At 42.3% G+C, this 27983-nt stretch overlaps 1 protein-coding gene across 6 annotated transcripts in view; it reads left to right on the forward strand.

The window, feature by feature from the left end:
* The window catches only part of MAP4K3 (mitogen-activated protein kinase kinase kinase kinase 3), a 391382-nt gene that overhangs the window by 316507 nt on the left and 46892 nt on the right, over nucleotides 1–27983 (forward strand). For 5 of the 6 annotated variants that reach the window (XM_068232153.1, XM_068232156.1, XM_068232155.1 and 2 more), the window contains 6 exons: nucleotides 803–841; nucleotides 1141–1197; nucleotides 10399–10441; nucleotides 18787–18946; nucleotides 19703–19824; nucleotides 24366–24407. In XM_068232153.1, coding sequence (XP_068088254.1) covers nucleotides 803–841; nucleotides 1141–1197; nucleotides 10399–10441; nucleotides 18787–18946; nucleotides 19703–19824; nucleotides 24366–24407 — 463 coding nt within the window. The remainder of the gene's footprint in view (nucleotides 1–802; nucleotides 842–1140; nucleotides 1198–10398; nucleotides 10442–18786; nucleotides 18947–19702; nucleotides 19825–24365; nucleotides 24408–27983) is intronic. The other variant, XM_068232154.1, reaches the window with a different exon arrangement.

A 27983-nucleotide genomic window follows, 5' to 3' on the forward strand; every position in this document is an offset into this window, starting at 1 on the left:
CTGACACTAACCCTCCTACCCACGCCTGACACTAACCTATCCACGCCTGAAACTAACCCTCCTACCCACGCCTGACACTAACTCTCCTACCTACACCTGACACTAACCCTCCTACCTACACATGAAACTAACCCTCCTATCTTCACCTGACACCCACACTATGACTTCAGCTACGAAGTAGTGGAACTCCACTGCTGCTATTGGCGGCGGTGCAGGCAATACTAAAGGCAAATTTAAGTGCAAACCAATTACATTTCACTGTATTCACATCAAACATTCAATCAAGTGCCAAGGGTTCCAAAAGAGTTGGAATGTCTGCAAATTATTGGATATTTGAAGGGAATAAACACCACTGCACATCTGCTTTAGTGAATCACCTCCATTATTTCTGTGTTTTTTTGTTTTTTTTTTGCCCAGTGTTACCCTTTCTTCTTTAAGCAATACACTTTCTGCCCCCTTGTAGTTCTAGCTGAATAAGAAGTTAGGTGTTGCCTATAGCAGTTAATCACATTACATCTGTCATTTCCGTTGTGCAGAATAATAAATGAAAGCGGACATTTTTCTGGTTGCTATAAGCAAAACTTCAGCTTCTGCTTGTGACAGCTTTTATCAATCAGCCCCAGTGTCTTTATTATATATAGTGAATGTATTGCCATGGGGGCAGACTTGTTCTTGGAATAAACAGAAGGATAAGCATTGTGCTTCTTGTGTTTTCCTTGCATTGTTTAGATGTGCATGTTATCGTATGTAAATGAATTTGTCGTTTTTCATCCAATGAGATTTGTTCTGATTTTGCTTTAAGGAGTCTTCTGAAATCTGTGGAAGAGGAGCTGCACCAACGGTAAATAAATGGCCGTCCCAGGCACGATAGTCCCTGCGTGTTCTAAGTGTGTGTCCCCGTCCCTATGTTGTGATTCCTCCTAGCCTCTGTGTTTTCTGTGCAGATGTATCAGAGCTTTCATTGGTGTGACCTGCATCTGTGCTCCTCACAGCAAATCAAAGCATAGGCAGTAATACCAACAAACTCTATACTCTGTAGCAAACAAAAGCCCTTAGGTATTGCATGCCTAGTTCTTTAACCGTAGCTGTAGCCTTATCAGCGCATAGCACTCAGCCATGGTACCTTGTTCATCTCCTCAGGGGACATGTGGCACATTTAGAAGATGATGAGGATGGGGATGATGATGAATCTAAACAGTAAGTCCTTTTCATATCTCAGCTTAATGGGGCTCTGCTTCATGCACTTCTTTAGATGGGGTCTCCGCCTGGCCTAAATTATACTGCATTTGGCACGAGATGGTACTTTCCTATTGGCACACTAACATTTTCTGTATTTCTATTTCGTAGCTGTTAATGGACTGAAAGTATTCTTAGCTTCTATCACAAGGCATTTTTTTTTCTTAAGCCGTAGAGCAAGCGGTCTGCTTTAAAAGACACCTGAACTGAGGGGGATGTAAAGGCTGAAATATTTATGTCAGTTTAAACAATACTAGTTTCCTGGCTGTCCTGCTGATCCTCTGACTCTGAGGCACCTTTCACGGTAGAGAGTTTTCATTGTGTTGTGTTACCCTTTTTTTACCGCAGGTTAACGCTAAAGCAATTAAAGTCTATGGGGCATTTCATACCTGATGCGATGGGCTGGGAGTATCGCATCTGATGCGAAAGCATTAGCTCGTTATGGGTCAACATGTGCGGCAACGCATTGACTGAAAGTTATGTAAGTCACTGGCGCTGCAGATTTTTTTTCAATGGTTTCACATGGGTAGAAGCTGATTTTTTCAATACACTTCCATGCAATTCGTATTTCGGTCACAGGAAGTGAGCGCTAGAGAGCCTCTCTTATAATTTAGCTTGCTGCCAAACATTTCATTACCACACATATCTTTAACCTGCTGGGCGTTCTGATTCCCGCGCCTGATTTTTTTTTTATCATGTAGCTAGCCTATTGCTAACTACATGATTCTCCTCTTCATGCTCCCTCCCTCCCACTCTTCCGATCACCACCGGCGATCATGCCCATAAGAAAATCCCGTTCTGAACGGGATTTCCTTTAGGGCTTCCCCCGTCGCCAAGGTGACGAACGGAGTGACGTCATCGACGTCGTGACGTCACAGGGACTCCCGATTCACCCCAAAGCGCAGCCTGGCGGCGATTGGCCAGGCTGCGCACGGGGGGGGGGGTCCTCTTTCGCCGCGTCGGGTAGCGACGGATTGCCGGCGAGCGGCAGCGATCAGAGCAAACACGCAGCTAGCAAAGTGCTAGCTGCGTGTTTGAAATTTTTTTTTATCAAAATCGGCCCACCAGAACGCTAGGGAGGTTAAAGTTTGTTTTTAGCATTGCAGTGCGGTACGATCGGCCGATTGCACCACATCCAAAACGCTGGATGCTGGCGTGAAACTGGCCTAATACTTTTAACCATGGACCCTAAAAAAAGCATGCAGCTCAGATATTTCTGACTGAAGTCCAACTTAATGTAGTCGGACTTCAGTTGCAAGCTGCATGCTTGTTTCAGGTGTGTGATTTTGATACTACTGCAGCTTAAGAGATCAGCAGGACTGCCAGGTAACGGTTTTAGTTTAAAAGGAAATATGGCAGCCTCCATATTCTTCTCAGTTCAGGTGTCCTTTAAAGGGATACTGTAGGGGGGTCGGTGGAAAATGAGCTGAACTTACCCGGGGCTTCTAATGGTCCCCCGCAGACATCCTGTGCCCGTGCAGCCTCTCACCGATGCTCCGGCCCCGCCTCCAGTTCACTTCTGGAATTTCTGACTTTAAAGTCAGAAAACCACTGCGCCTGCGTTGCCGTGTCCTCGCTCCCGCTGATGTCACCAGGAGTGTACTGCGCAGACACAGACCATACTGGGCCTGCGCTGTGCGCTCTTGATGACATCAGCGGGATCGAGGACACGGCAACGCAGGCGCAGTGGTTTTCTGACTTTAAAGTCAGAAATTCCAGAAGTGAACCGGAGGCGGGGCCAGAGCATCGGTGAGCGGCTGCGCGGGCACAGGATGTCTGCGGGGGACCATTAGAAGCCCCGGGTAAGTTCAGCTCATTTTCCCCCGACCCCCCTACAGTATCCCTTTAAGGTTTATCAGATGGACAAAGAATTAGGAGACTCAGCTGCGGGTCTTGTGTCCCCAGTGCCTCTGGATTCTGTATGTCATAACACAGGTGGTGTGTTCTGTAACTTCCGTAGCCTTGTTACAGTCCCCCCTATACGTTCTTCTCTGTGTTCCGCTAGCTATGTTCTGGTTTAGTCTGTGCTATCTGGCTTCTTTTCTGTGCTGCGCTGCAAATGTGATTTTTTTTTCTTTAAACGTTATTTACAATACAGCCTTTTTACTGAAAGCATTTTTGTGGCAGGTTTTTGAATGCAGCGTTTCCCTGGTTTGAATAATGGGATTCTCTCTTAGCCCACTGCTTTGTTTCGGTCTCTCTTACTGCAGGATTGATGGCTTTTATTTCAGCACCATAATTACATGAGAAGCACCAAGCCGTGGAAATATGCGATATAGCCGACATAACTTCAAATGAGTTATGCCACTCACAGCCAGGAGTGTAGATCTTACATACAGGGGAATGTTATGTAGGCTGCGCAAGCCGTTGCCAACTTCATTTAAGGAACAGAAAAATATGCAATTTGTTCAACTTTGACAATAATAGCAATTTTCCATTTTGTGAAATTTTTCAATGTGTAAATTCCACTTAAGATCATTTACTTCTTACTCAGGATTTCAGGAAAATATTTGCTGATAAGTAAGCTGAACTTTGTTTCATTTTACAGAAATGAAGCTATAAAAGCCCTAATGAACTGCCTCCTTAGCACTCCCATTAAATTATGTTTTTGTCTTCATAATGAATATCTTGTCTCCATACACATTACATCCCCTTAAAGGGAACTTGAAGTGAGAGAGACATGGAGGCTGCCATATTTATTCCTTTTTAAACAATACCAGTTGCCTGGCTGCCCTGCTGATCTCGTTGGCTGCAGTAGTCACACACCTGAAACAAGCATGAATCACACACCTGAAACAGGCACGTGGCTTCAGTCAACACATATAATTTGTATGCTTGTTCAGGACCTATGGCTAAAAGAATTCGTTAGATCATCAACAGGGCTGCCAGGCAATTTTTAAATTGTTTAAAAGGAAATAACTATGCCAGTTTCCATTCTTCTCACTTCAGGCGTGTTTTACCTTTCGATATGAAAAAAAAGATATATATATATATATATATATATATATATATATATATATATACACGGTTTAAAGAGAAACTCCGACCAAAAATTGAACTTCATCCCAATCAGTAGCTGATACCCCCTTTTACATGAGAAATCTATTCCTTTTCACAAACAGACCATCAGGGGGCGCTGTATGATATTGTGGTGAAACCCCTCCCACAAGAAACTCTGAGGACCGTGGAACTCGTGGCAGTTTCCTGTCTGTGAACCTTGTTGCATTGTGGGAAATAGCGGTTTACAGCTGTTTCCAACTGCCAAAAAAGCATGCAGCAGCTACATTACCTGCCAACAGTAAAAATGTCACATGTAATAAATGTCAGAATGTAAATCAGAGATTTAAAAGATTTTACAATGGGCAAACACTGACTAAATCATTTATACATAATTGTAAAAATGAAGCACTTTTTTATTACATTATTTTCACTGGAGTTCCTCTTTAAGCCCTTTAAGGGAATTGCAGTGTCTTACGATGCAGCAATTTTACCATATTTTTGCAGACATTTAGAAAAAAAAGAGGGCCAGTTACATAAACAAAGAAAAGAGCATTCTGGGAAACCGTATACTGCTGTGGGGCAATATTGCTATTTTTGCAAGAGTTTGAATTCCTAGTACATTTTGAAAATGAATATGAGCAGCACACCGAACTGGAGAGGCCATTACAATGTTTTTTCGTTTACTTTTAAACAAAGATTGAATTTTTATTTTAAGACGCATCCTATATTTATTGTTCAGCGCTGCGTAATATGTTGGCGCTTTATAAATACAATAAATAATAATAATAATAATAATCCTTGCTTGGCCAGGAAAAAATTAAATCAATGTTTAGCCCGCCACACCCCTGTGTGTGAATGCTGGTACTGCTGCTTATTCATTGTTAATTATAATAACCACTATCACATTTGGCAGAATAAACAACAAAGAAACAAGGAAATTACTGGTGTTTCAAGAGAGATGTCAACACTTAAAGTGACACTGAAGCGAAAAAATAAATATGATATTATGAATTGGTTGTGTACTACGGATAATTACTAGAAGAATAGTAGCAAAGAAAATATTCTTATATTTTTATTTTCAGTTATATAGTTTTTTTTATAACATTGCATCATTCTCTAATATTTGCAGTTTACACACTACACACAGCAGTCTAAATGATTTCACAGAGCAGGCTACTGAACTTTTGAACTTTCCTCTGCAGAAAAAAAAAAAATACAGTGACAGACACTTCAGATAAAAAGCTTCAGAAGACAGAGCTCTCTGTGACTTTGAAAGTCAGAGAGATCAGTGGCTCTTTTGCATTGATAACAACTGGAGTTTCTTAACCCTTCCTGTACTGGAAACAATATTAGACTCATATCTCTGCTGCTAATGTTCTATTTCTTAGCTGTACTACACATGCAAATCATTATATGAGAAGTTTATTTTCACTTCAGATTCCCTTTAATAAAGAGGAGCTCTGCTTGATTCTGTTGAAATCGATAGAATCTCTGTTAGTTAATATCTGTGCCCCCAGTGTGGGTTTGCCTCTATCTCTTCTCTTTGTGACATGATGTTGACATTGCATTCCATGCTTTTATAGTTGCCATCTTACCAAGAGGTGGGCGAGGTTCTCCCAGTGTGCCACCTCTTCCAGTAAAAGCTGGCAATATTTATCTTCCATGATGGATATTCTATCCAACTTACTGATCTGTCTTGGGGACTGAAGGGAAATCTCCTCACCTGGTGCAGACAAAGACATATTATAAAATCCCGCCCATTTCATAAAAAAACTGCCATAAAAAATGTTGGGTTTTTTTTAGATTAGGATAGGACCACTGTAAAAAAACAAAACAAAACAAAACTGTAAGATGTATTTTTCACTTGCAGTTATTAGTGTTAATCCGACAGCGTTGAACCTCTGATTAAGAATCTTTGGACTAGTCCATCTCCTCATAGGGGATTGCAGGATTTTATTTAAAAGTATTTTGTGGACAGCAGTGGCACACAGCCCAACTTCCAGAATAGTATCTTTCAGTAAGACATTCAGAGCCATTAAAGGACCACTATCGTGGAAAAAGTAGGCAGTTAAAATCTGATAGAACTGACAGGTTTTGGGCCAGTCCATCTCCTCATGGTGAATTCTCAGGGTTTTCTTTGTTTTCAACAGAATTTCTTGATGGCAGTTGCAATCAAAATAGTGTGCAAGTGATTAGGGAGGCTGGCTGGTATCTTACTATTTTGGCAGGTAAACTGCTATTCAGGAAATGCTGTTGAAAACAATGAAAACCCTGAGAATACCCTGTGAGGAGATGGACTGGCCAAAAACCTGTCGGGTCTGTCAGATTTTAACTGCCTACTTTTTTTGCGATAGTGGTCCTTTATTTATTCAGAAAAACAGTGCGCCAAAGTTCATACACTGATTACCACTTCATACAGTCAACAGTCAGAGATGGGTTCGCTGCAGAAAGTCCAGTTCTTGGATAACAAAATTCAATTAAACTGCCGCGCTCTCCATTCCTGTAATCACAAAAGACAGACTCTGCATAGGGTAATATCGTTCAGTCCTGCTTTTCACACTATTCCACCACCTCCAAATCACTCGTGCTCTGTGCTCCCCAGGTGGTAAATCATCTGTCTCCCTCACCCCCTGTTCATATATGCTCACCAGATTCTCTCCACCTCAGTTGTCAGGTGGGTCTCACACATATCACAAACACTTGCTCCCGATCCTCTCTACCTCAGCTGCCAGGCGGGTTTTATGGATATCACAAGACCTTGTTCCTGCAGGGGAAAGATCTCTGCATAGGGTAGTATAGTTCAAGCTGCAGTACAGTTATATACTCCCGCCTCTGTATCCACACCTGTAACAAGTGCCAGTCCACCGCAATGTGTGCCAAACTGCTTACCAGATGTATCCCACCTCTTTACTAGGTGGAAACAGCGCTTTCTGTTATTCCAATCAGCAACACGATCCTCAGTAGTTTGTAAAAACCTCTTATAGGGACTTTGATTTATTTTCTCCGTTAAAATCAATCATAAAACATAAAAAGAGAAGAAGGAAGCATACATAGCGTAATACTGTTGACACTACTTCTGTGCGCAATGTAGAATCTCACTTACGCGTTCAGAAGCACTCTGCACGTATTAAATACAATTGGCTGCCAATGCCCATCCGTCTGGCTCCCTGAGTCTGGCGTGAGGACGAAACGCGCGTAGGGCGGAGCTAAGCATCTGACGTCGTGAGGACAGCGCACGGACCGGCCGGTCAAGCTAGAGGCGCACGCAAGTGAACCCTGCGACTGAAGGAGGAGGCGGCGGCAACGGGAGAACGCGAGTGTGGTAGACACAAACCCGGGAGCCAGACGGATGGGCATTGGCAGGCAATTGTATTTAATACGTGCAGAGTGCTTCTGAACGCGTAAGTGAGATTCTACATTGCGCACAGAAGCAGTGTCAACAGTATTACGCTATGTATGCTTCCTTCTTCTCTTTTTATGTTTTATGATTGATTTTAACGGAGAAAATAAATCAAAGTCCCTATAAGAGGTTTTTACAAACTACTGAGGATCGTGTTGCTGATTGGAATAACAGAAAGCGCTGTTTCCACCTAGTAAAGAGGTGGGATACATCTGGTAAGCAGTTTGGCACACATTGCGGTGGACTGGCACTTGTTACAGGTGTGGATACAGAGGCGGGAGTATATAACTGTACTGCAGCTTGAACTATACTACCCTATGCAGAGATCTTTCCCCTGCAGGAACAAGGTCTTGTGATATCCATAAAACCCGCCTGGCAGCTGAGGTAGAGAGGATCGGGAGCAAGTGTTTGTGATATGTGTGAGACCCACCTGACAACTGAGGTGGAGAGAATATGGTGAGCATATATGAACAGGGGGTGAGGGAGACAGATGATTTACCACCTGGGGAGCACAGAGCACGAGTGATTTGGAGGTGGTGGAATAGTGTGAAAAGCAGGACTGAACGATATTACCCTATGCGGAGTCTGTCTTTTGTGATTACAGGAATGGAGAGCGCGGCAGTTTAATTGAATTTTGATAGTGGTCCTTTAAATTAAAAATATCAACAGTAACTTCTAGATACATAGGAAAAAAGTAATTTCCCGTGTATTTTACTCTATGAAACATGTATATCTTGTTTGTATCTGTACACCGGTATTTTACATTTGATGTTTTTCCAAAATGGTGCTTTTTACTCTAAAGATATGTATATATATCACATGTATTGTACATCGTGTTAATATACACAATTTTATGCACAATTTTATCCCGTATCGATCACTGTTAGAAGTCCTAAGATACACTGTAAAGTCTGGGATTTTTTTTCTAATTACTGAATATGTTTTAGTCCATGAACAAGCATTGGAGCAGGTGCTGTGGTTACATCCTCCATAGCTGTAGATTTATCTGTATTGAAAAAGTCAACAGTGTTCACAATCACACAAAGAGAAACCCTGAACTCTAGAAGCAATGTTTCAGTTTGAAAATTTGAGCAGAGGGAGAACTCTTTGTATCAGTGTGGCTGAAGATTAATAAGACTTGTCTCCACCAGAAGAAACACAGGGAATGCTTTGGGAGCTCTCTTACCCTGGAGTCATTTCGTAAGGGCACATCGATCTTAAATGTCACATTTCCTCGCCAAACCATTACATTGTGTCCTTTCTTCTGCCAACGATGGAATTGTATGACCTATGCTCAGAGGAAAACTTTACCTCATCGGGTTTAAAATTACAACTCGGTTTCACCCATCAAGAAATGTCATAATACTTATTTATGCATTTAGTCACTATTATACTGAAATAAAGGATAACCTGCTATAGCTGTAATTGCTCTCCATTGTATAAAATGGTACCTTTCATGTGTATGCTTTTGAGACAGCAATTGTATAGCTTAAGTCTTCACCAAGGCTTTATGGGTAATTGTTATGGGCTCCAAGCAGCAGACACATGGGCCCATATGCAATTATTTTTTTCACCTGAGTTACCTCCTAGGATATAATTTTCATCTTCTCTGTAAACTAAATGTTCAGCATTTTACAATTGAAAAAGTGCCCAAAAATTGGTGAAAAAGTACTGTCACATGTATTTTGAGTATTTTCTTGCTTGATGGTGACTTAAACTATAACCTAGGAGAAAACTCAGGAGAAAAACTGAATTGCATATGGCCCATGGCCTCCTATACAAGAACTTTTCTCCTGAGTTTTCTCCCAAATGATATTTTCACACTTTATCAATAAAATGCTTTTCAAGCCACCAGCAAGCAAGGAAATACTAAAAATTATTTTGATAGTACTTTTTCAACAATTGTTGGTACTTTTTCAACTGCAGAGTGCTTAAAAGTTTTTGAAAAGAGAAGATGAAAAATATCTCCTGGGAGAAAACTAAGGAGAAAAGTTAATTGCATAAGGGCCATAGGAGAGTTTTCTCCTAGGAGATATTTTTACACCTTGTCAATAAAATTCTCTTTACACCACCAGAAAGCAAGAAAATACTCAAAATGATTTTTTTAAGGTACTTTTTTCTCCTACTTTTTTAAAATTTTCAGTACTTTTCAATTGAAAAAGTATTTTAAACAGAAGTTGAAAAGTTATTTCCTAGGATCAGGATATAAAGTTAATTGCATATGTGCCATGGTCTGCTATGGGTGTAGTTACTCCCTGGTGACAAGCCCTGCATTTGGTAGATTAATAATGAGCCAAAATAGTCCTTCAACTCTTCAGTATGTTTACCAAATGGCTTCTTATATGTCTATTGTACTTTCATTTAGTCCCTTAAGAGTAATTGCCCAAGAGCACATTGGAACACACATTGACATAAAACCATGACATGATTATATGACTGGCTTGTCATCTCTATGGTTACATTAAGCACCCACACTTTTTATTTGATCCTTGCCTATTGAATTTCATAGTTGTGTGTAGATGTCCCTCTCCTCCATCAGGGTGCTACAGTGACCTGTTACTAGATCCGGCTGTGATCTGATGGCTTCCTAAAACGATCTAAAACTCTGAAAGCACAGTAGTTTTGTTATTTGCTTATGTACCTTCAGCACCCCTCTGGATTTTTGCATTGTTACCAGGTCTGGATCTGAAAGGAACACAGTTAGTCTGGGATCTCATATTTAGGTATTGAATTAATTCTGTATACTTTCCTTACTTTTCCAGCTCTACGATAAAGCCTAAGGTGCCACCACCATTACCGCCAAAGGTTAGTACTCCAATTTTGATATGTGATATTCCTGCTTTAGCGACCACCATTAAAGTACACCTAAAGTGAGCAGCACAGGGTGGCTGCCATATTTATTTACTTTTAAACAATACCAGCTACCTGACTTTGCTGCTGATATTCTTTGCTGCATTAGTGTTTGAATCTCCCACCTAAAATAAGCAGGTGGCTAATCCAGTCACACTTCAGACAGAAACAGACCTGCATGCTTGTTCAGGGTCTCTGGGTAAAAGTATTAGAGGCAGATGGTCAGCAGGACAGCCAGGCCACTGATATTGTTTAAAAGGAAATACATATGGCAGCCTATTTATCCTTCTCACTTCAGGTGAGCTATGAATGAGTGGCTATCCATTTTAAATGTTAAATACAGTATCTACTCGAATACAAGTCGACCTGGTGTATAAGTCGACTCCAATATTCAACCCTCTTAAGCTGGAATTTTTAAGTGACTTAAGTATAAGTCTACTCGGCAAAGTTAATGGCTGCTCTTGGGGCTCAAGAGGGGTTAATGATGGCACTGCATACAGTATTGCAGCCATTAACCAACCCCTCCTGTCCCTTAAGTGCAGTGAATACCTCCTCCAGGCCCCCAAGTGCTGCAATTATTCACTCCCTTTTATGCAGCCCAGTATTTCCCCCTCTGCCCCTTTCCTTGTTAATTGTTGTGGCCAGGACTTTCAGACCTGAGTTTTTCTTTGTATTTTCTTTCCTCAAAGTATTACTTACCACACGGTAAATTGCTGCAAATGGGAATGTAACTATTAGTACACACATTACTCAATGTGCTCAGTGTTGCCCGTGACTCATGTATAAGTTGACCCCTATACTTTTATGAGGTGAATCAGACCTAAATTTCTAGGCTTATATTCGAGTATATACAGTAAATCGGCTTGCATGCAGTTTGCGGTTGGACCAGTCAGTGACAGTAAGTTAAAGAGAAACCTTGACCAAAAATTGAACTTCATCCCAATCAGTAGCTGATACCCCCTTTTACATGAGAAATCTATTCCTTTTCACAAACGGATCATCAGGGGGCTCTGTATAACTGATATTGTGGTGAAACCCCTCCCACAGGAAACTGTGAGGACCATGGTCCTGGCAGTGTCCTGCCTGTGAACCTCTTTGCATTGTGGGAAATAGCTGTTTACAGCTGTTTCCAACTGCCAAAAAAGCAAGCAGCAGCTACTTCCAGTGACATCACCTGCCAGCAGTAAAAATGTCACCATGTGATAAATGTCAGAATGTAAATCAGGTAGAGGAAAGCTTTTACAATAAGCAAACACTGACTAAATCATTTATACATAATTATTGTAAAAATGAAGCATTTTTATTACATTATTTTCACTGAAGTTCCTCTTTAATTTGACTGGCCCTGTTCCACATTGCATACACATTCAGGTCAGAAATATTTGCATCTTATTGTAGTCCACAGCAGTATCATATATTATTTTACTTCTTTTTTTGTATCTTTATATTATATTGACTGTAAGTTAATTTACAAACAAGACGTGGATATTATGATATTTTTGTAGTACAGTACTAGTTTGATTGGCAAAAGCTGTCTCTGGATTTACTCTGATAACCTGTTTAAGTGGAGTCTTTTATTGACAGGCGTAGTGATAAACATTAGGTTTTTATGGCAGTAGCAGCATTAGACACATATGTACATCTGTGTATGATGCTGTGCCATTAGACCAGGGTGCCAAACTCAAATACAAAGTGGGCAAAAATTGAACACTGGGACCAAGTCGTGGACCAACCTCAATGTCTACTGGCCACCTTATCAAAATCTCTGGTGTTTATTGGCCCCCCTCCAACCCCTATACAGTTCCCTGGTGTCTAGTGGTCCTCCCTTCCCTATAGAGTTCCCTGGTGTCTAGTGAACCCCACCCTCCCCTATATAGTTGCCTAGTGTTTAGTACTTTCCCCCTACCTCTCCCATATGGCTTTACTGGTGTTATAGGGATTTCACCTCCAATGCAGCTTCCCTGGTGGTCTTGAGTGGGCCACACATAATGCAAAGTGTGGAAACCACACGAGGGCCAAATTTAATGGCTCTGAGGGCCAGATTTTGACAAGCATGCATTAGACGATATGATTTGTTGCAGTGCATTATTTATTTGAGTTTGAAGTCGCCATTCGACACCTCCTGACTACCACTGCAGCAGATTCCGCCCCCCTTTCCCCTGGTGCTTCTGTTCCATCGAGTCTTCTCCCAAGTCCCTGCAGTCTCGCTTTGCTGCATGCCTGACTCCCGATGCATGTAATATAATCAGGAGCCAGAGGGAGCAGCAAGTGGCTGCTGGGAGGAGGAGACAAAACTCAACAAGAGCAGGTAAATATATTTATACAGCCTGCTGCACTATTCTGTATGTCGGTGGAGAGAGGTAGGGCCAGCCCCCCTCATTTTACCCAATCATTTGCAGGGGTCATTGTTACATCCCTCCACTGATCTGTTATCGCTCACCTGGATTTGGAGTTTGCAGGAGATTTAGTAGATTGTTCTGAAGGTAACCTCCCCGGCGTTCTATTGAGATCGCCAGGGAGGCTGCGGGAGGGTTTTTTTTTAATTAAAAAAAAACTATTTCATGCAGCCAACTGAAAGTTGGCTGCATGAAAGCCCACTAGAGGGCGCTCCGGAGGCGTTCTTCCGATCGCCTCCGGCGCCCATAATAAACAAGGAAGGCCGCAATGAGCGGCCTTCCTTGTTTTGCTTAGATCGTCGCCATGGCGACGAGCGGAGTGACGTCATGGACGTCAGCCGACGTCCTGACGTCAGCCGCCTCCGATCCAGCCCTTAGCGCTGGCCGGAACTTTTTGTTCCGGCTGCGCAGGGCTCAGGCGGCTAGGGGGGCCCTCTTTCGCCGCTGCTCGCGGCGAATCGCCGCAGAGCGGCGGCGATCAGGCAGCACACGCGGCTGGCAAAGTGCCGGCTGCGTGTGCTGCACTTTATTTGATAAAAATCGGCCCAGCAGGGCCTGAGCGGCAGCCTCCGGCGGTGATGGACGAGCTGAGCTCGTCCATACCGCTCAGGAGGTTAAGAACTGGCTCTCCCAAGCCGATATAGATACGCTTTGAGTCCTATGGGAGAAAGCCCTTTACAAATGTTATTTGTTGTTGTTGATATGTGTGTGTGTGTTTTCATTAATAAAATATTAATCATTGCAGGTTTATTTTACTTCTTTAATATAAAACTGCATTTACTAAAATATATCTTTAAGAACTGGAGGCAGAAAAAAACAGATGTAGTTAGGTCCTATCCTAATCAAGCCGTCTTGGAAAGGCAGCAGATGAAGAGCTCGGACTTGGAGTGACAGTTTGCGGTGATGCCCAGCAGTATCCACTAATCACCACATCAATTCATTGTTGTGCTCAGTGCACTTGCTATGGAAACCGCCCAGAGCCAGAGCTTCTTCCCCCCCATTTCCAGTGCTGCATTGACATGTCTTGCTGTTTCGTGCGAGCACGGCCTCTCCTCCCACGTCTTTTATTTACCTCCAAACATTTAAAGGCAAGATTAATGAATTAAGGACAAATGAAGCACAAAAATGTGCTTTAACAGCCTGTCCAGCAGAGAATATTGCGGACTGCCTGCAGCACTATGTGCCGACCATCCGCCATACATTTAGCTTTAGCCATAGAACACCCCCTTTGTCCGCACCACTGACTTTCCTTCACGTGAAAATTAAAATGAAATAGAGGGTAAGAAATAGAGGGTAAGGATTTAAGGCATTTGCCTAAAGGCTTCTATCCTTTCCTTTTCAGAGAAATCATAAACTCGGAGCTCCTAGTATGGTATATATTTTTTTACGTGATGCTGTCAATGCATTGAAACCCAATTACAGGCATGACCTAAATTTATCACGTCAGGTCACAGACTGACGGATGGTGCAGGTCAGGAAGGCTGCTAAAGTAGAGCTATCTAGAGACTCAGAGAGGGAATGTCATATTAAATGACAGCAGCCAACTTGACCAGATAGAGTTTGTTGGACATATTCAGTAAAGTAGTACAGAAGACTGAGGGGATGTTGTAAGTGCAGTACTACGTGTTACAAATCAATTTCCAGTTTATAAATGTCAGTCAAAAGACTAGATATAAACTGACAATTCTGGGTTTGCTAAGGGTGAGTTTATACTATATTTCGCACTCTGTTGACGCATGTGATTTCCTTGCCAATCAGGCCCGGATTTACCTTACAGGAGCCTATAGGCACAGATGTCCTGGCACCTTAGACTTCAGCCTCCATGAACCTACAAACCCCACCAAACTGCACCGCAAGTGTGCTGGCTGGCCCAGCTGTCACTTCTACCTTACTTACCCTGTCCATCATAGGTAGCAACAGGTGCCCCTTAGTATTAGATTGCCAATATTAAATAGCTAGAGGTGCCCCCAAGTATTGGGTAGCTAGAGGAACCTCTGTATTAAGTAGCTAACGGTGCCCCAGACTGAAGGGAGGGCACATCAGTGGAATGTTGAGAGCAGGGCGAGTAACCTCTCATTTACACTCGCATCAGGACCCTGCATAACGAATGAGGGAGGGAGGCACTTGAGGCGGGAAGTTAACTTCCTTTCCATCGTCAGGCACCTGTAGGCACGTGCATACAGTACTTTATGGTAAATCCGGCTCTGCTGCCTTCACAATTGTATGGGTATATTCACATCTCTGCATTGTAACCAGTCAGGTTATAGTAACACTTTCTGCAGTGTGTTTCCGAATAACGTGCAATAACAAGCACATTACAGAGCAATGCTTCATGCTATGAAAATAATGTGCATGTTTAAGTGTGCAGAGTGTGTATTGCATTATGCCCACATTGTGGCACAGGCATGACATAACACACAAAGGGGTTGATTCTTTAAACAGCATTAATATTACTGTGCTCACATAGCACACGGACATATTACCCTAACTTCCGCCAGCAAGAACCACAAGTTATGTGATTAAATACATACAGCTGTGTCGGCTGGCTGCCTTGGCAGAGCAGCTAATTTGTAAACACAGGATGTTACTACTATTATTATTATTATTTAGTATTTATATAGCGCCAACATCTTACACAGTGCTTTATGTTAACCCTATGTTTGCTTCCATGAAAGCAGGAAGTAAACACTGCAGATGTATTGCAGGATTTCTATCAGCTGTAACAAGAAAATGGTTTTTTGCTGTTGCTTATCTTTTAGAGCAAAAAACTCTGAGTTCAGGTCCGCTTTAATGACTTCTAGCCAGATTTTAGGACAGCTCCTGCTGCAGTCCAACAGTTTTCAACTGTACAGATAAAGCACTGGTTTATTAACCCTTACAGTGAAAAAAGGGAACACAGGCAAGTTCTAAGTAGGATTGGTACTACATTTACATTATCTCATCATGCGATTTGTCATTTCAGGTACCCTTTAACCACTTGACCTCCAAGGGTTTTTAAAAATAATGAAAATGTATTTCATTTTTCTATGGGAAGGTGTATAATAGGGTATTTGGATGTGGTTTTACTTTTTGGCCACAAGATGGAGATACAGAGTTAGTGTGTTCTAAAAATAGAAACAGAACCAAGTGTTTATTATTTGTTTATATTTGTGTAAACATTGGGGCTTAGATACTCTATCTGGTGGTGGTAAAGTTTTAAGATATTTCTAGTGCATGTATTTCTTACATTTCTGTAGTGGACAGGTCGGAGGTAGTCGCCATTCTTCCTGCAGTTAGGCATTACATTTATAAAATGGAATTAAAGCAGTTTCTGTTCTGTCAGAAGAGTTAGTGCAGGGCAAGCTATAGATTGATTACAGAAGACTCTAATATAAATGATATCACTTGACCCCACTGAGGGCCATTATCTGGAGGTTTATTGATGGGCCCTGCATGCTCTAATAACACAGTGTATTCCTGCGGTCGCTTCGCACTTCTTTTATCTCCAGAATTAGCTTTATATTTTCTCTCTCCTCGTCTTCTTAAAGCGGATTTCCATTTGTCATCTGAGCGTGTCACACCAGATGCTGACAAATAAGCATAGTAATGATGAAAAGCAAGTGGGCTCCGTCTTGCTGTCTGTCGCGCCTGTGGCGTGATAAATGTTCCCTGCTTCTCATTACCTGTGTGGCCGGAACTCAGCTGATGTCCTGTGATAATGCAGAAGTGGCTGCGTTGATGTACCGCTGTGGAATGTTTCTGGCTTTTTGCCTGCAGGGACCCATCTGCAAACCAACCTTTTCCTTGGCTTCTATCCTGTTGTGCATAAACCATGGAAATGATCATATTTTCTTCAAGTTCCTATCTTTCTACACTTTAACTGCTGCAGCCATGGGGTTTATACAGTATGTTTTCATGGTTTATTTTTGTCTTAGTGCAGAGTTTCAGGATTAGAAGTAGAGGCATCCGTGCATAGACCATTGTAGATTTACTACTGACAGGTCACCTGATAACATAAGGCCATTGCTAATAATATTTTTTTACCCAAAGAAAGACACCCCACACACACACACACGCTGTTCATTTGAGTGCCGATTATTGCTGATAGTTAAATTATTGGTAATATAACATTACCAATATTTTACCATTGACTTACCTGGTACTTTAAGCCCCATCTACACGGGGAGATGCTGTGTCAATCGGCTGGCTCGATTAGCCGCCGGATCGCCTCTTCCGCATCCCCGCACGTGCCCACCGCATCCCCGCTCGCCGCGCGTGCGCCGGATTCGATTCCCCGCCGGCGCCGTTTATCTTCCGCTCGATTCCCTGCCATTGTCCCCTGGCGAGGAGAGAGCAGGGAATCGGCGGAAGCAAGATCCATCCTGTCGGATCTTATCAATCGAGCCGCATTAGCGGCTTGATTGATAAGGAACATCGCGGCCGCATCTACGCGTGTAGATGCGGCTTTAATCTTACACTAACCCTCCTAAAGCTGCATCTACACACGTAGATGCGGCCGCGATGTTCCTTATCAATCGAGCCGCTGATGCGGCTCGATTGATAAGATCCGACAGGACGGATCTTGCTTCCGCCGATTCCCTGCTCGCTCCCCGCGAGGGGACAATGGCAGGGAATCGAGCGGAAGATAAGCGGCGCCGGCGGGGACGAGCGGGGAATCGAATTACGGCGCGGCGAGCGGGGATGCGGCGGGCACGCGCGGGGACGCGGCGGGCACGCGCGGGGACGCGGAAGAGGCGATCCGGCGGCTAATCGAGCCGCCGGGTCGCAGCCTCATCTACCCGTGTAGATGAGGCTTTAGAGATCTTTGGCACGTAAACCACCCAAGATAGCTGCTGTTCAGATTCCGTTTTACAATCCGCTAGCCAAACTATTAGCCTAATGGCTAGTAATAACAAATCAGCTAATAGTATCCAAACTCCTAGCCGAATTACTAGCCGGTTGGATAGATAATCCGGCACCCAAAACACCACTTTGGTGGCATATACTACAATTAACTTTGGAGTGTATTAGAGCGCCAGGTGTAGCCAGCGCCTAATTCACCTGATTCAACCTTATCCTCTGTAATGTCACTGACGTAAGCATGCCCTTTACTTTCCCACTAATGTTACCAGGGCAGCCATGTCCTTTCTGATGTGTCCCATCTAAGCAGTGCAGCATGTGTGTACAGGGCTCTTCTCTAAAGCTAGCCATACACCTAGCAATCTCTGTTGTACAATCTTTCCATTGTCTACGTAGTATAAGAACTTACCTAAACAGTCTGTTCAAACCATTTCCATTCTGTTAACCCTTATAGTACATAGATGTGTTAATCAATAGATTAACAATATTGTTCAATAGAGATTGTACTTTTGTACAGCACCCAATGAAAAGTGTTTATTCCACATAAAGTTGAAGAAATTCACTTCTCTGTGTTCTGTCTTCGCTTAGCCAGATCAAACTGTCTTTATCAGCAGCTGTATAGACAGAAATTTGACAAAATTGATGTGTGTATGACCTGCTTTAGAGAAGAGCATTGCTTTACGATTCTTATATTATGGATTCTTGGTTGTAGTGGTGTTAACACATACTGTATAGTGTAATAGTTATTGCACAACATCGGGCAAACAGGCATGGACTTTTCTTGGCTGCTCTTGCAAACCTGATCTGGATTTAGTTGAATTTGCTACCAAGTTGCTGAAGCTTGTACCTGGATCATAGCTGACCACCGCTAGTGGTGCTAGGTACCTACACTTTACATAACACCCATGACTGGCTGAGCAGAGTGGGATAAAAAGTGTAATGCTTTCTGTTTTCTATAACATTTGTTTTTTAAGAATCTTTGAGATACTGGCAGCAGTGAAGTTTGCCGTAATTGTTACTCTTGCTGGTTTTATTACCAATACATATTTTATTGTATTTCTACAGCCTAAATCGGTATTCATACCACAAGAAACCAGCGCGTCTGAAGATGACAACCAGGGAACAATAAAGAGATGTCCCATTTCAGAGAGTCCAGCAAGGCCGTCATCTTATGTACCCCCAAGACCTCCGCCTCCCCGGTTACCCCATAAGCCAGGTTTCTTAGGTATTAATTATTATCATTAGTATTCTAGGTTGTGGCGCTGGACAGTGTGTACATGCAAGAAGTCCAGTGATAAAACACTGCAGTGATTTTTTTGGATGATAAAGGTTATGTTCATAGTCCATCAGAAGTGTATAATGTACAGAAAATCTAAATTTTCAAGACTAGGGTTAAATACTTACCTGATCTGATGTATTTGGGACCTATCATGCCCCCCCCCCCCCCCCCCCCCCCCCAATTCTCCTCTCCTCTGGAATTTAGTTACGGCCGTGTTTCAAAGTCTACCAAAGTGGAAACCTCTGCCTCCTTTGCCGCAGCCCGCCCCCAGCTTGGCAGTCACCACTTAGGTTACAGCTGCCAGGCAGGGGGTGGGCCGCAGTAACGCAGATGGGGGTGGCCTTGACTAAAATTTAAAAATAAAACCCACCAATTCTGAGGGGGCAGAGCAATCAACTGCTTCGTTGAAGTGCAAAAGATCAGGTAAGTATTTAACCTTGAGGAAAACACGCACGCACGCACACACACACATTATTAGGACAGAACCGGTAAAGACAGGCTCTGGCTTTTTTTTTTTTTTTTTACTTTAAGTGCTCAATTACTTTTCTTAAAACCAAAAAAAGTGATGAAAGGAAGCGGAGTGCATGCAGCGCAGATGGATGCGTTGCTCTTCTGTGTTCAGTAAAGCAGGATTTGTGCTGCTCGTTGAATGTGTTTTCAGAAGGCTCAGCAGGAATTCTCCTCATCTGTACTTTTTCACAGGTAATGGGCTGGGCTCAATCCAAGTGAATGGAGATCGAGACAGTTCGCTTTCCCAGCAGGCTGATAATCGGACTTCAAAGTCACTGAGCGTACCTATAAGGAAAGAGAAGAAAGATCTGCCGGTGAGGGAGAAATTCTCTTGAAGCTTTTATTGGTTTAAATAAATAAAATATAGCAAATTGTATTTTACTTGATTTCCTGTGGTTGTGAGTAAAAGAATAATGGAAGCAGAATATAAAGGGATCCATGGCTCACACAAAGTTCTGCAGTAAGAGGCCCTGTCCTATCTTTAAAGTGAGGCTGAATTGCACAGGACAGAAGGAAAACATTGAGAAATGTGCCCTGTGTGTGTTTAGTGAGTTTAGCCTGTCTAATTATTGCACTGGTTAAGGGCTCTGACATGGAAGACCAGGGTTTGAATCTTGGCTAGGGTCAGTACCTATTCAGTAAGAAGTCCTTGGGCAAGACTTCCTAACACTGCAGGGTGGCCCCTTAGAGGCTGCAGCTCTTGAGCACTTTGAGTCTAACAGGAGAAAAACGCTATAAAATGTTAGGATTATTATTAATTCCTCAGCAGTGTCAGCTTAAGAATCTCCTCTGCCATGGCAGAGCTGCTAATTTGTCAACACAGAATGTTAACAATATGTCTGCTTTAATGAAAGCAGGAAGCATGCACACTGCTGATTTATTGATTTATTGCAGCATTTAAGTATTTGCATATACATCAGAATCGACCACATCAAGGCGTCTGTGCAACTCAGTTGTTGAGAACTTCACAGTGGAATATGGGAACATTGAGAGCAGAATTACCTGGAGGCCACCTGTTTGTAGTAAACTTCAAAAAAAGAAAAACAAGACAGGCACTGGGTATTTAAAATACAATGTTGCTTTTACTTGCAACTCCAGTCCAGCAAGATAGCATTCAACATATGTCAGTCTGCTCTCAGCAGATCAGAAGCATTGCAATGATCGCTTGCTCCACAAGGATGACGTTATAAGCTTGAGGTTCTTCATCGATTTTAAAGTGAACCAGAACCAAGTAAAATTATTTCAGATTTAACACATGATGTACCCGCAAATGAATATTCCATACTTACCTCACCGTCAGTTTCACTCATAAGCTCACCATTTTCTTCTAACAACAATTCCTTTTAGTTCTGACAAGTTCCTGTCAGACTTGCCTCTCATGAAGCTGAAAGCCTATGGTGGTCATACATGGTACAATTTTTACATACAATCTTACCATTTCTATGTAATATAAGGGAACTGCCTAAATCATTCTTTCAGTATATTCACTTAATTTACCCTTACACTACATAGAAATGGTAAGATTGGATGTAAAAAATTATACCATGTATGGCCACCATAAGGGCCCTTTTTCACTACAAGTACAGCACGGTGGCGTAGTGGTTAGCTCTCTCGCCTTGCAGCGCTGGGTCCCTGGTTCGAATCCCAGCCAGGGCACTATCTGCAAAGAGTTTGTATGTTCTCTCCGTGTCTGCGTGGGTTTCCTCCGGGCACTCCGGTTTCCTCCCACATTCCAAAAACATATGGATAAGTTAATTGGCTCCCCCTAAAATTGGCCCTAGACTACAGTACTTATACTTTACACTACATAATATAGACATATGGCAATCGTAGGGATTAGATTGTGAGCTCCTTTGAGGGACAGTTAGTGACAAGATATATATATACACTGTACAGCGCTGCGTAATATGTCGGCGCTATATAAATACTAAATAATAATAATAAAAAGTACAATTGCGCTTTGTTCGCACACCAGGCCTTTTCCATTTATCGGCATTGCACCGTATAGCCGATGATTTAGGTCCGGGAACTAGTGGGAAATGAGCACTGCATTTAAATCGCTGTGCACTCGCAGTCGGCAAAACGTCTATGATCCGCTTTTTCAAGCAGATCGCAGCTAGTGGGAAAGAGCCCTTAAAGGGAAGGTCCAAGCAAAAAAAAAAAATGAGTTTCACTTACCTGGGGCTTCTACCAGCCCCATGCAGCCATCCTGTGCCCTCGTAGTCACTCACTGCTGCTCCAGTCCCCCGCTGGCAGCTTTCTGACCTCGGAGGTCAGGGCCGAATTGCGTACATTTTTACACATTCCCGGTAGTGCAGGAACATTAACGCATACATTTTTACGCGTTAGTGGTGCAACGCGTAAATTTTTGTTCCTGCACAAGCTGGAATGCGTAAAAATGTATGCAATGTGGCCCTGACCTCCGAGGTCAGAAAGCTGCCAGCGGGGGACTGGAGCAGCAGTGAGTGACTACAAGGGCACAGGATGGCTACATGGGGCTGGTAGAAGCCCCAGGTAAGTTAAACTCATTATTTTTTTTTGCTTGGACCTTCCCTTTAAGGTGGCCACTAGAGATAAAATTCAGCGAATGATTGTTTGACTGATTAATCATATGAACGACCGGAAATTATTTGTTTAGGACCACTAACGGACAAAGATCTAACCAATCCGATGAGATTAATGGAATCAATCCGATTTTTAGATCGATCCCGTCAATCTGATTGAATTGGTTTGGAGATTTTTGTCCATTAGTGGTCCCAAACATTTATTTCTGATTGTTCATACTAATATTCGACTAAGGATTAAAGATTTAAAGGGGAACTTCAGACTAAACAATTATACTGTAATTAAGTTACATTAGTTATGTTAATCAGAATAGATAAAAAATATCATTTCCTACCCACCCTGTTTTAAAAGAACAGGCAAATGTTTCTGATAGCATGGGGGCAGCCATCTTTTTGGTTGAAAGGAGGTGACAGGGAGCATGAGACAAAGTTCCAACTGTCCTGTGTCCTGATCACCCCTCCCAGCTGCACGCGCTAGGCTTCAAATCTTAAATTCAAAATAAAAAAAACAACAAATTTGCACCAAAACAGCAGAACGAGAATAACAACATCAGAAATCCCATCATGTTTTGCACAGCAGCAGAGGAAAAATGCCCGGGCAGTTTTCTTCTGTACAGCTAAAAATGAGGCTTGAATGAGAAAAACAAAGTTCTGATTCTGTAAAAAATTGTTAGAAAAAACACCAAGGCTTTTCAGTTCTGCTGAGTAGATTTTTAGTCTGGAGGTTCACTTTAAAGGAATCAGGTTAGTGTGCCCAGGTAATTTTAGCTGTAAGACTTTCACTGAGTAGGATGGCAAGTTGTACAGTTGGGTTGGGTTGCCCTTGCTACTTCTCATATATTTGCAAAATGTGCATGTGAGGACTGTGTGTGTAATTGTAGAAAGAGACGGGGCAGGTCCTCTTGCATGGTTGTTGAGAGTGTGAGCAAATGAAACCATTTTATTTTGCTTTCAAAATTATTTCTCCCACCCACATTTATCTCTTACAAGAAATACAGTAAATTGCTTGCCACACTTTCCTGAATAATCCAGAGTAATCCTATATCTGCATGTTTCTCCGTGTTCCCATGTTAACTGTGAGTTTGCTCAGATAGTTTAAAGAGACACTGAAGCGGAAAAAAAATGATGATATTATGATTTGTATGTGTAGCACAGCTAAGAAATAAAACATTAAGATCAGATATATCAGTGTAATTGTTTCCAGTACAGGAAGAGTTGAGAAACTCCAGTTGTTATCTCTATGCAAAAAAGCTATTAAGCTCTCCGACTAACTTAGTCGTGGAGAGGGCTGTTATCTGACTTTTATTATCTCTACTGTAATTGAACTGTTTACTTTTTCTCTGCTAGAGGAGAGGTCATTACTTCACAGACTGCTCTGAAAGACTCATTTTGAATGCTAAGTGTTGTGTAATCTGCACATATTATAGAATGATGCAATGTTAGAAAAAACACTATATACCTGAAAATAAAAGTATGAGAATATTTTCTTTGCTGCTAATCTTCTAGTAATTATTCATAGTACACAACCAATTCACTAGATCATATTTTTTTTTTTTCGCTTCAGTGTCTCTTTAAAGTGAACCTCCGGACTAAAAATCGACTCAGCAGCACTGAAAAGGCCTGGTGTTTCTTTAACAGTTTCACAGCATCAGAACTTTGTTTCTCTTACACAAGCCTCATTTTTAGCTGCACAGAAGAAAACTGCCCGGGCTTTTTTCCCCTGATGCTGTGCAAAGCATGATGGGATTTCTGATTTTGTTGTTCTCGTTCTGCTGTTTTGGTGCAATTTTTTTTTTTTACATTTTGAATTTGACATTTGAAGCCTAGCGTGTGCAGCTGGGAGGGGTGATCAGGACACAGGACAGTTGGAACTGTATCTCCTGCTCCTTGTCACCTCCTTTCAACCAAAAAGATGGCTGCCATCATGACAAAGATGGCAGCCCCATGAATCATAAACATTTGCCTGTTCTTTTAAAACAGGGTGGGTAAGAGATTATATTACCTATCTATTTTAATTAACATAACGAATGTAACTTGATGACAGTATGTTTGTTTAGGCTGAAGTTCCCCTTTAAGGGCCATGGGGAGTTTCTAACCTCAGTTTTCCTGTGGCCCAGATGGGGTTGCATTGCGGTTTTCCCCACACATTGTGGCACTCTGGTTATTCCTCTGACTATCACTACAGGTTACTTGTAGCTTCTGTTATCTAAGCATTCCGACATTCATTGTCAGCTTTGCGATTTGCTTTCTCACTGCATACAGAAATAAATTATTTTTCTCTTGTGTTTCAGAAGCCTATAAGTAATGGCCTTCCACCTACACCCAAAGTACATGTAAGTACATACCAAATATTTTCTTGTGTGTTTATGTGCATTATGTACCGGTGTGTATATTACTGTAACTAGTTATTTTTTTTAACTGACAGCTTTTAAAACACTGGTCCTTTATGGCAACACATATAGAAATATGTTTTTAGAAAGCAAGGTACGAAACTGCATGTAGAAGGTGCCGTTGAGTACTTGAGCACTTGCTTCAATAGCCAGGTTTATTCATAACAAGTACTCGGTCATCACAGAACAAATCTATTTTATAAATAGGTTGCTGTGTACCTGAATTATATCTTCAAAGACGTGGTTACACATTGTTCCTAATGAAATGTGAGTGCTGACCATGCAGGTGTTTATGGTGAGCTACAAAACTGAGTTGCTGACATTTTGGTTTACAGTAGTAGATATAAGCAGGGGTTTGACTAGAATCATTAAAGCATCTGTTCAGCATACCCAGGCATGTCCACTTACAATGCCGTCTCTGGGCATAGGCCATCCAGGCAAAGAGCTGGAGTCCCGTATATAGACTGCAATATTGCACTATGTGTGTGGTGAGTTGACACAAGTTGCCATATTAAATAGTGCGGTAATGGCTCTGCCCCCATGGCTGATTGGATGAATAGACAAACTGTCCCAGCTCCTGCCTCTGGGCTTCTCTCTGCCAGTCCTGTTCCATAAACGGTTAGGCTAAGTTAAGAGAAGACGTTGTGTTTCCTGTAACAGCAGGAATGCAACACAACTGAATAGGAAAGCGGCGCCGCAGATTATCCATGCTTTGCGTCCCATACAGTAAAGCATACAATCAGTGAAAAGTATGCTGCTTCACTGTGACTGTTAACATGTGTTTTGCAGTAACACACAGTATGCAGTAGGTTGGGATGTCGTATGCCATTAAACTGCACCCGCCATATTGTAGACATCGCATTATAGTAGTGCATTACAGTGACGCAAGCTAAGGTACAGTGTGGCCAATACAACGTAACTCACCACTGTGAGCCTAACTGTTGTCCAAGATAGTAATCACTAACATCTCTCACTTGCCACTGTCCCAAGGGATCTCTCTGGCAGCTTTTATTCAGACTGGCTCCAGACCCTTTCATTAAACTAGTGTTTCCTGTTTTATTTGCTGAAACTTTGGGAAATTCTTTATTGTGAAAATAGTAACGAGTCTTTTTCACACCATCTCTAACCAGGAATCATTGTAAGTGGCTGTTATTCGAATGCAAGAAAAGCACATTTTTACATACATCTTTTTGTACTACCTTGAACGGCATTGATTGCCTTTTTAACAGACTGTCCATATTTTTTCTGAGGAGACCCATCTCTGAGTTTGAGGAATACATGAGCTGTTTTGTCTCTTGCAGTAAGACTGTTCTGTTGGGTACAGTGCCATCTTGTGGTGGATGCAGTAATCTAAACTTTAGATTCTAAAGTACAGTACAGCAGAATAATGTACTTAAAGGGGGAACCTTAACGCAAAAAAAAATGAGTTTAACTTACCTGGGGCATCTACCAGCCCCCTGCAGCTAGCCTGTGCCCTCGCAGTCACTCATGGCTCCTCTGGTCCCCTGCTGCCAGCTAGTTTCGTTTTTGCTGACTGGGTGTGGGCCGGCTGCCATGCGTACATTTTTACGCATTCCTGCTGGTACAGGAAGCTATTGCAGGTATCAACAAGTACATTTTACGCGTAAAGAATTTGGCAAGTTACAGGAAAAAAAGATAACGAAAATTATTTGGATCGCTTTTTGCACAGAAATCCTGGGTAAATTGAACGCCAGGGAGGTTAAAATCTACCAAAAGAATTGTGACAAGTGGTGTTTTCATGGTTTACGTCATGTTCTGCCACTTCTCTGATGTGTCACTTGTCACGGCACATAGAAGAACGTTCCCATGCCAGAAAGTGATGGGTCAACATAGCTGTGCCTGTCACTTGTTTAATGTGCAGGGCAGAGGTGTCTTCTATGCTTGAACTGAGATGAACTCTCTGCTGGAAGTGTGCTTGATAAGCAATATAGACTGCCAGCTCTCCTTTGCCACAGCTTGTCTTTTATGTCATGAAGAATTTAGGAGTTACTGCAGCTGGATGTCTTACTAAAAATATCATTTAAAGGCATAAGCATAACTTTTTCCAGCACATGAATTGTTTGTATACTGATTGGCTCCTTAGTGCGTTGTGGAACGGTGTCAGCTCCTGGAATACATGCATACAGGGACAACACTCTGCACGTTAGCCAAGATTCTTGCAACTGCTTACTAAAGCTTTGTACACATATCAGATGAAACTGACCGAGGCGGGCAATAACGATCTCCTCTGCCGAGAATACAAGAGATCACTTCAGTCAAGCTATGGCCAAGAGCATTCTTCTCCCCACTTACCCGTCTCCCGCGTGATCTCACTCTCATACTGCTTCATCGCTTCCCCCACATAGCAAAGAATACACCACTAGCCTGCAAGCTAGCGATTGCTCTGTCAGCCTCAGCCCTGCAATAGTGCCCAAGGGACTGAGTACCAATCCCCGTGACAATAATCTTTGGTGTGTATGGGTGTTAACCCTTTCCAATCCATTTTCAGGATTACCCACTTCCACACACTGTCTGCAGATGCGATGCCATGTAGAAAATGCATATAGACAGGTGCCCCCAATTACTTGTATTGAATTGGGTTGTTTTGAACTGTGCCCTTCTTAGCACCATTGTCCATGTGAAAAAGCCCTTAGAAGTTTAGCTTTTTTTTTTTTTTTTTTTTTTTTTTTTATATATTAATCATAATTTTTATTGATGAAGTTGCAACAAAGGTAAGGACATGACATTGTAAACTCAAGATATGATCTGGTAATTACAAGAAATTAGAATATGCAGTCATCTGAGAAATCAGTATAATCGGCAGAAAGACCCTCACATCAGAACTAGCATTTTTTAGATAATGTCAAAAATGGTAATATACTCAGTATTTGTATCATGATGAAATTTCCAAGGTCATGAAACAAAGAAAAAAAATCAAGTTATGGATGGTGGTGGTTCTCCCTGATTTTTTGCAATCAGCTGCTGTTAATAAAGTGCTGCATTAGGAGAGTGGGCTGCATTAAGACAGTGGCTATGTAGGACAGTGGGCACAGATGGGTGGTTGTAACGCGCATGCAACAGAATTCTGTCTGTTGTAGGCATACACTAGACCATACATGTCAAACTCTGGCCCCCATGTGGTTTCCACACTTTGCATTAGGTTTTGCCCTCTCTAGACTACCAGTGAAGCTATATTGGAGGTGAAGCCCTAGATCACCAGGGAAGCCATATGGGGGAGGGAGGGGGAAAGCACTAGACCCCAGGGAAATGTATAAGGGTGGGGGCACTAGACAAAAGTGAATTGTATAGGAGAGGGAGGAAGCCACTAAACACCAGGGAACTGTATAGGGGGGGGGGGGGGGCACTAGACACCAGGGAACTATATAGGGGAGAGAGGCCACTAGACACCAGGGAACTGTATAGGGGAGGGGGGGGGCTATTAGACACCAGAGGAATTTATAAGGAAGGGAGGAGTCCACTAGACAAAAGTGAATTGTATAGGGGAGGGAGGAAGCCACT

This window comes from Hyperolius riggenbachi, chromosome 4 (assembly GCF_040937935.1).
Source record: "Hyperolius riggenbachi isolate aHypRig1 chromosome 4, aHypRig1.pri, whole genome shotgun sequence".
Taxonomy (NCBI): domain Eukaryota; kingdom Metazoa; phylum Chordata; class Amphibia; order Anura; family Hyperoliidae; genus Hyperolius; species Hyperolius riggenbachi.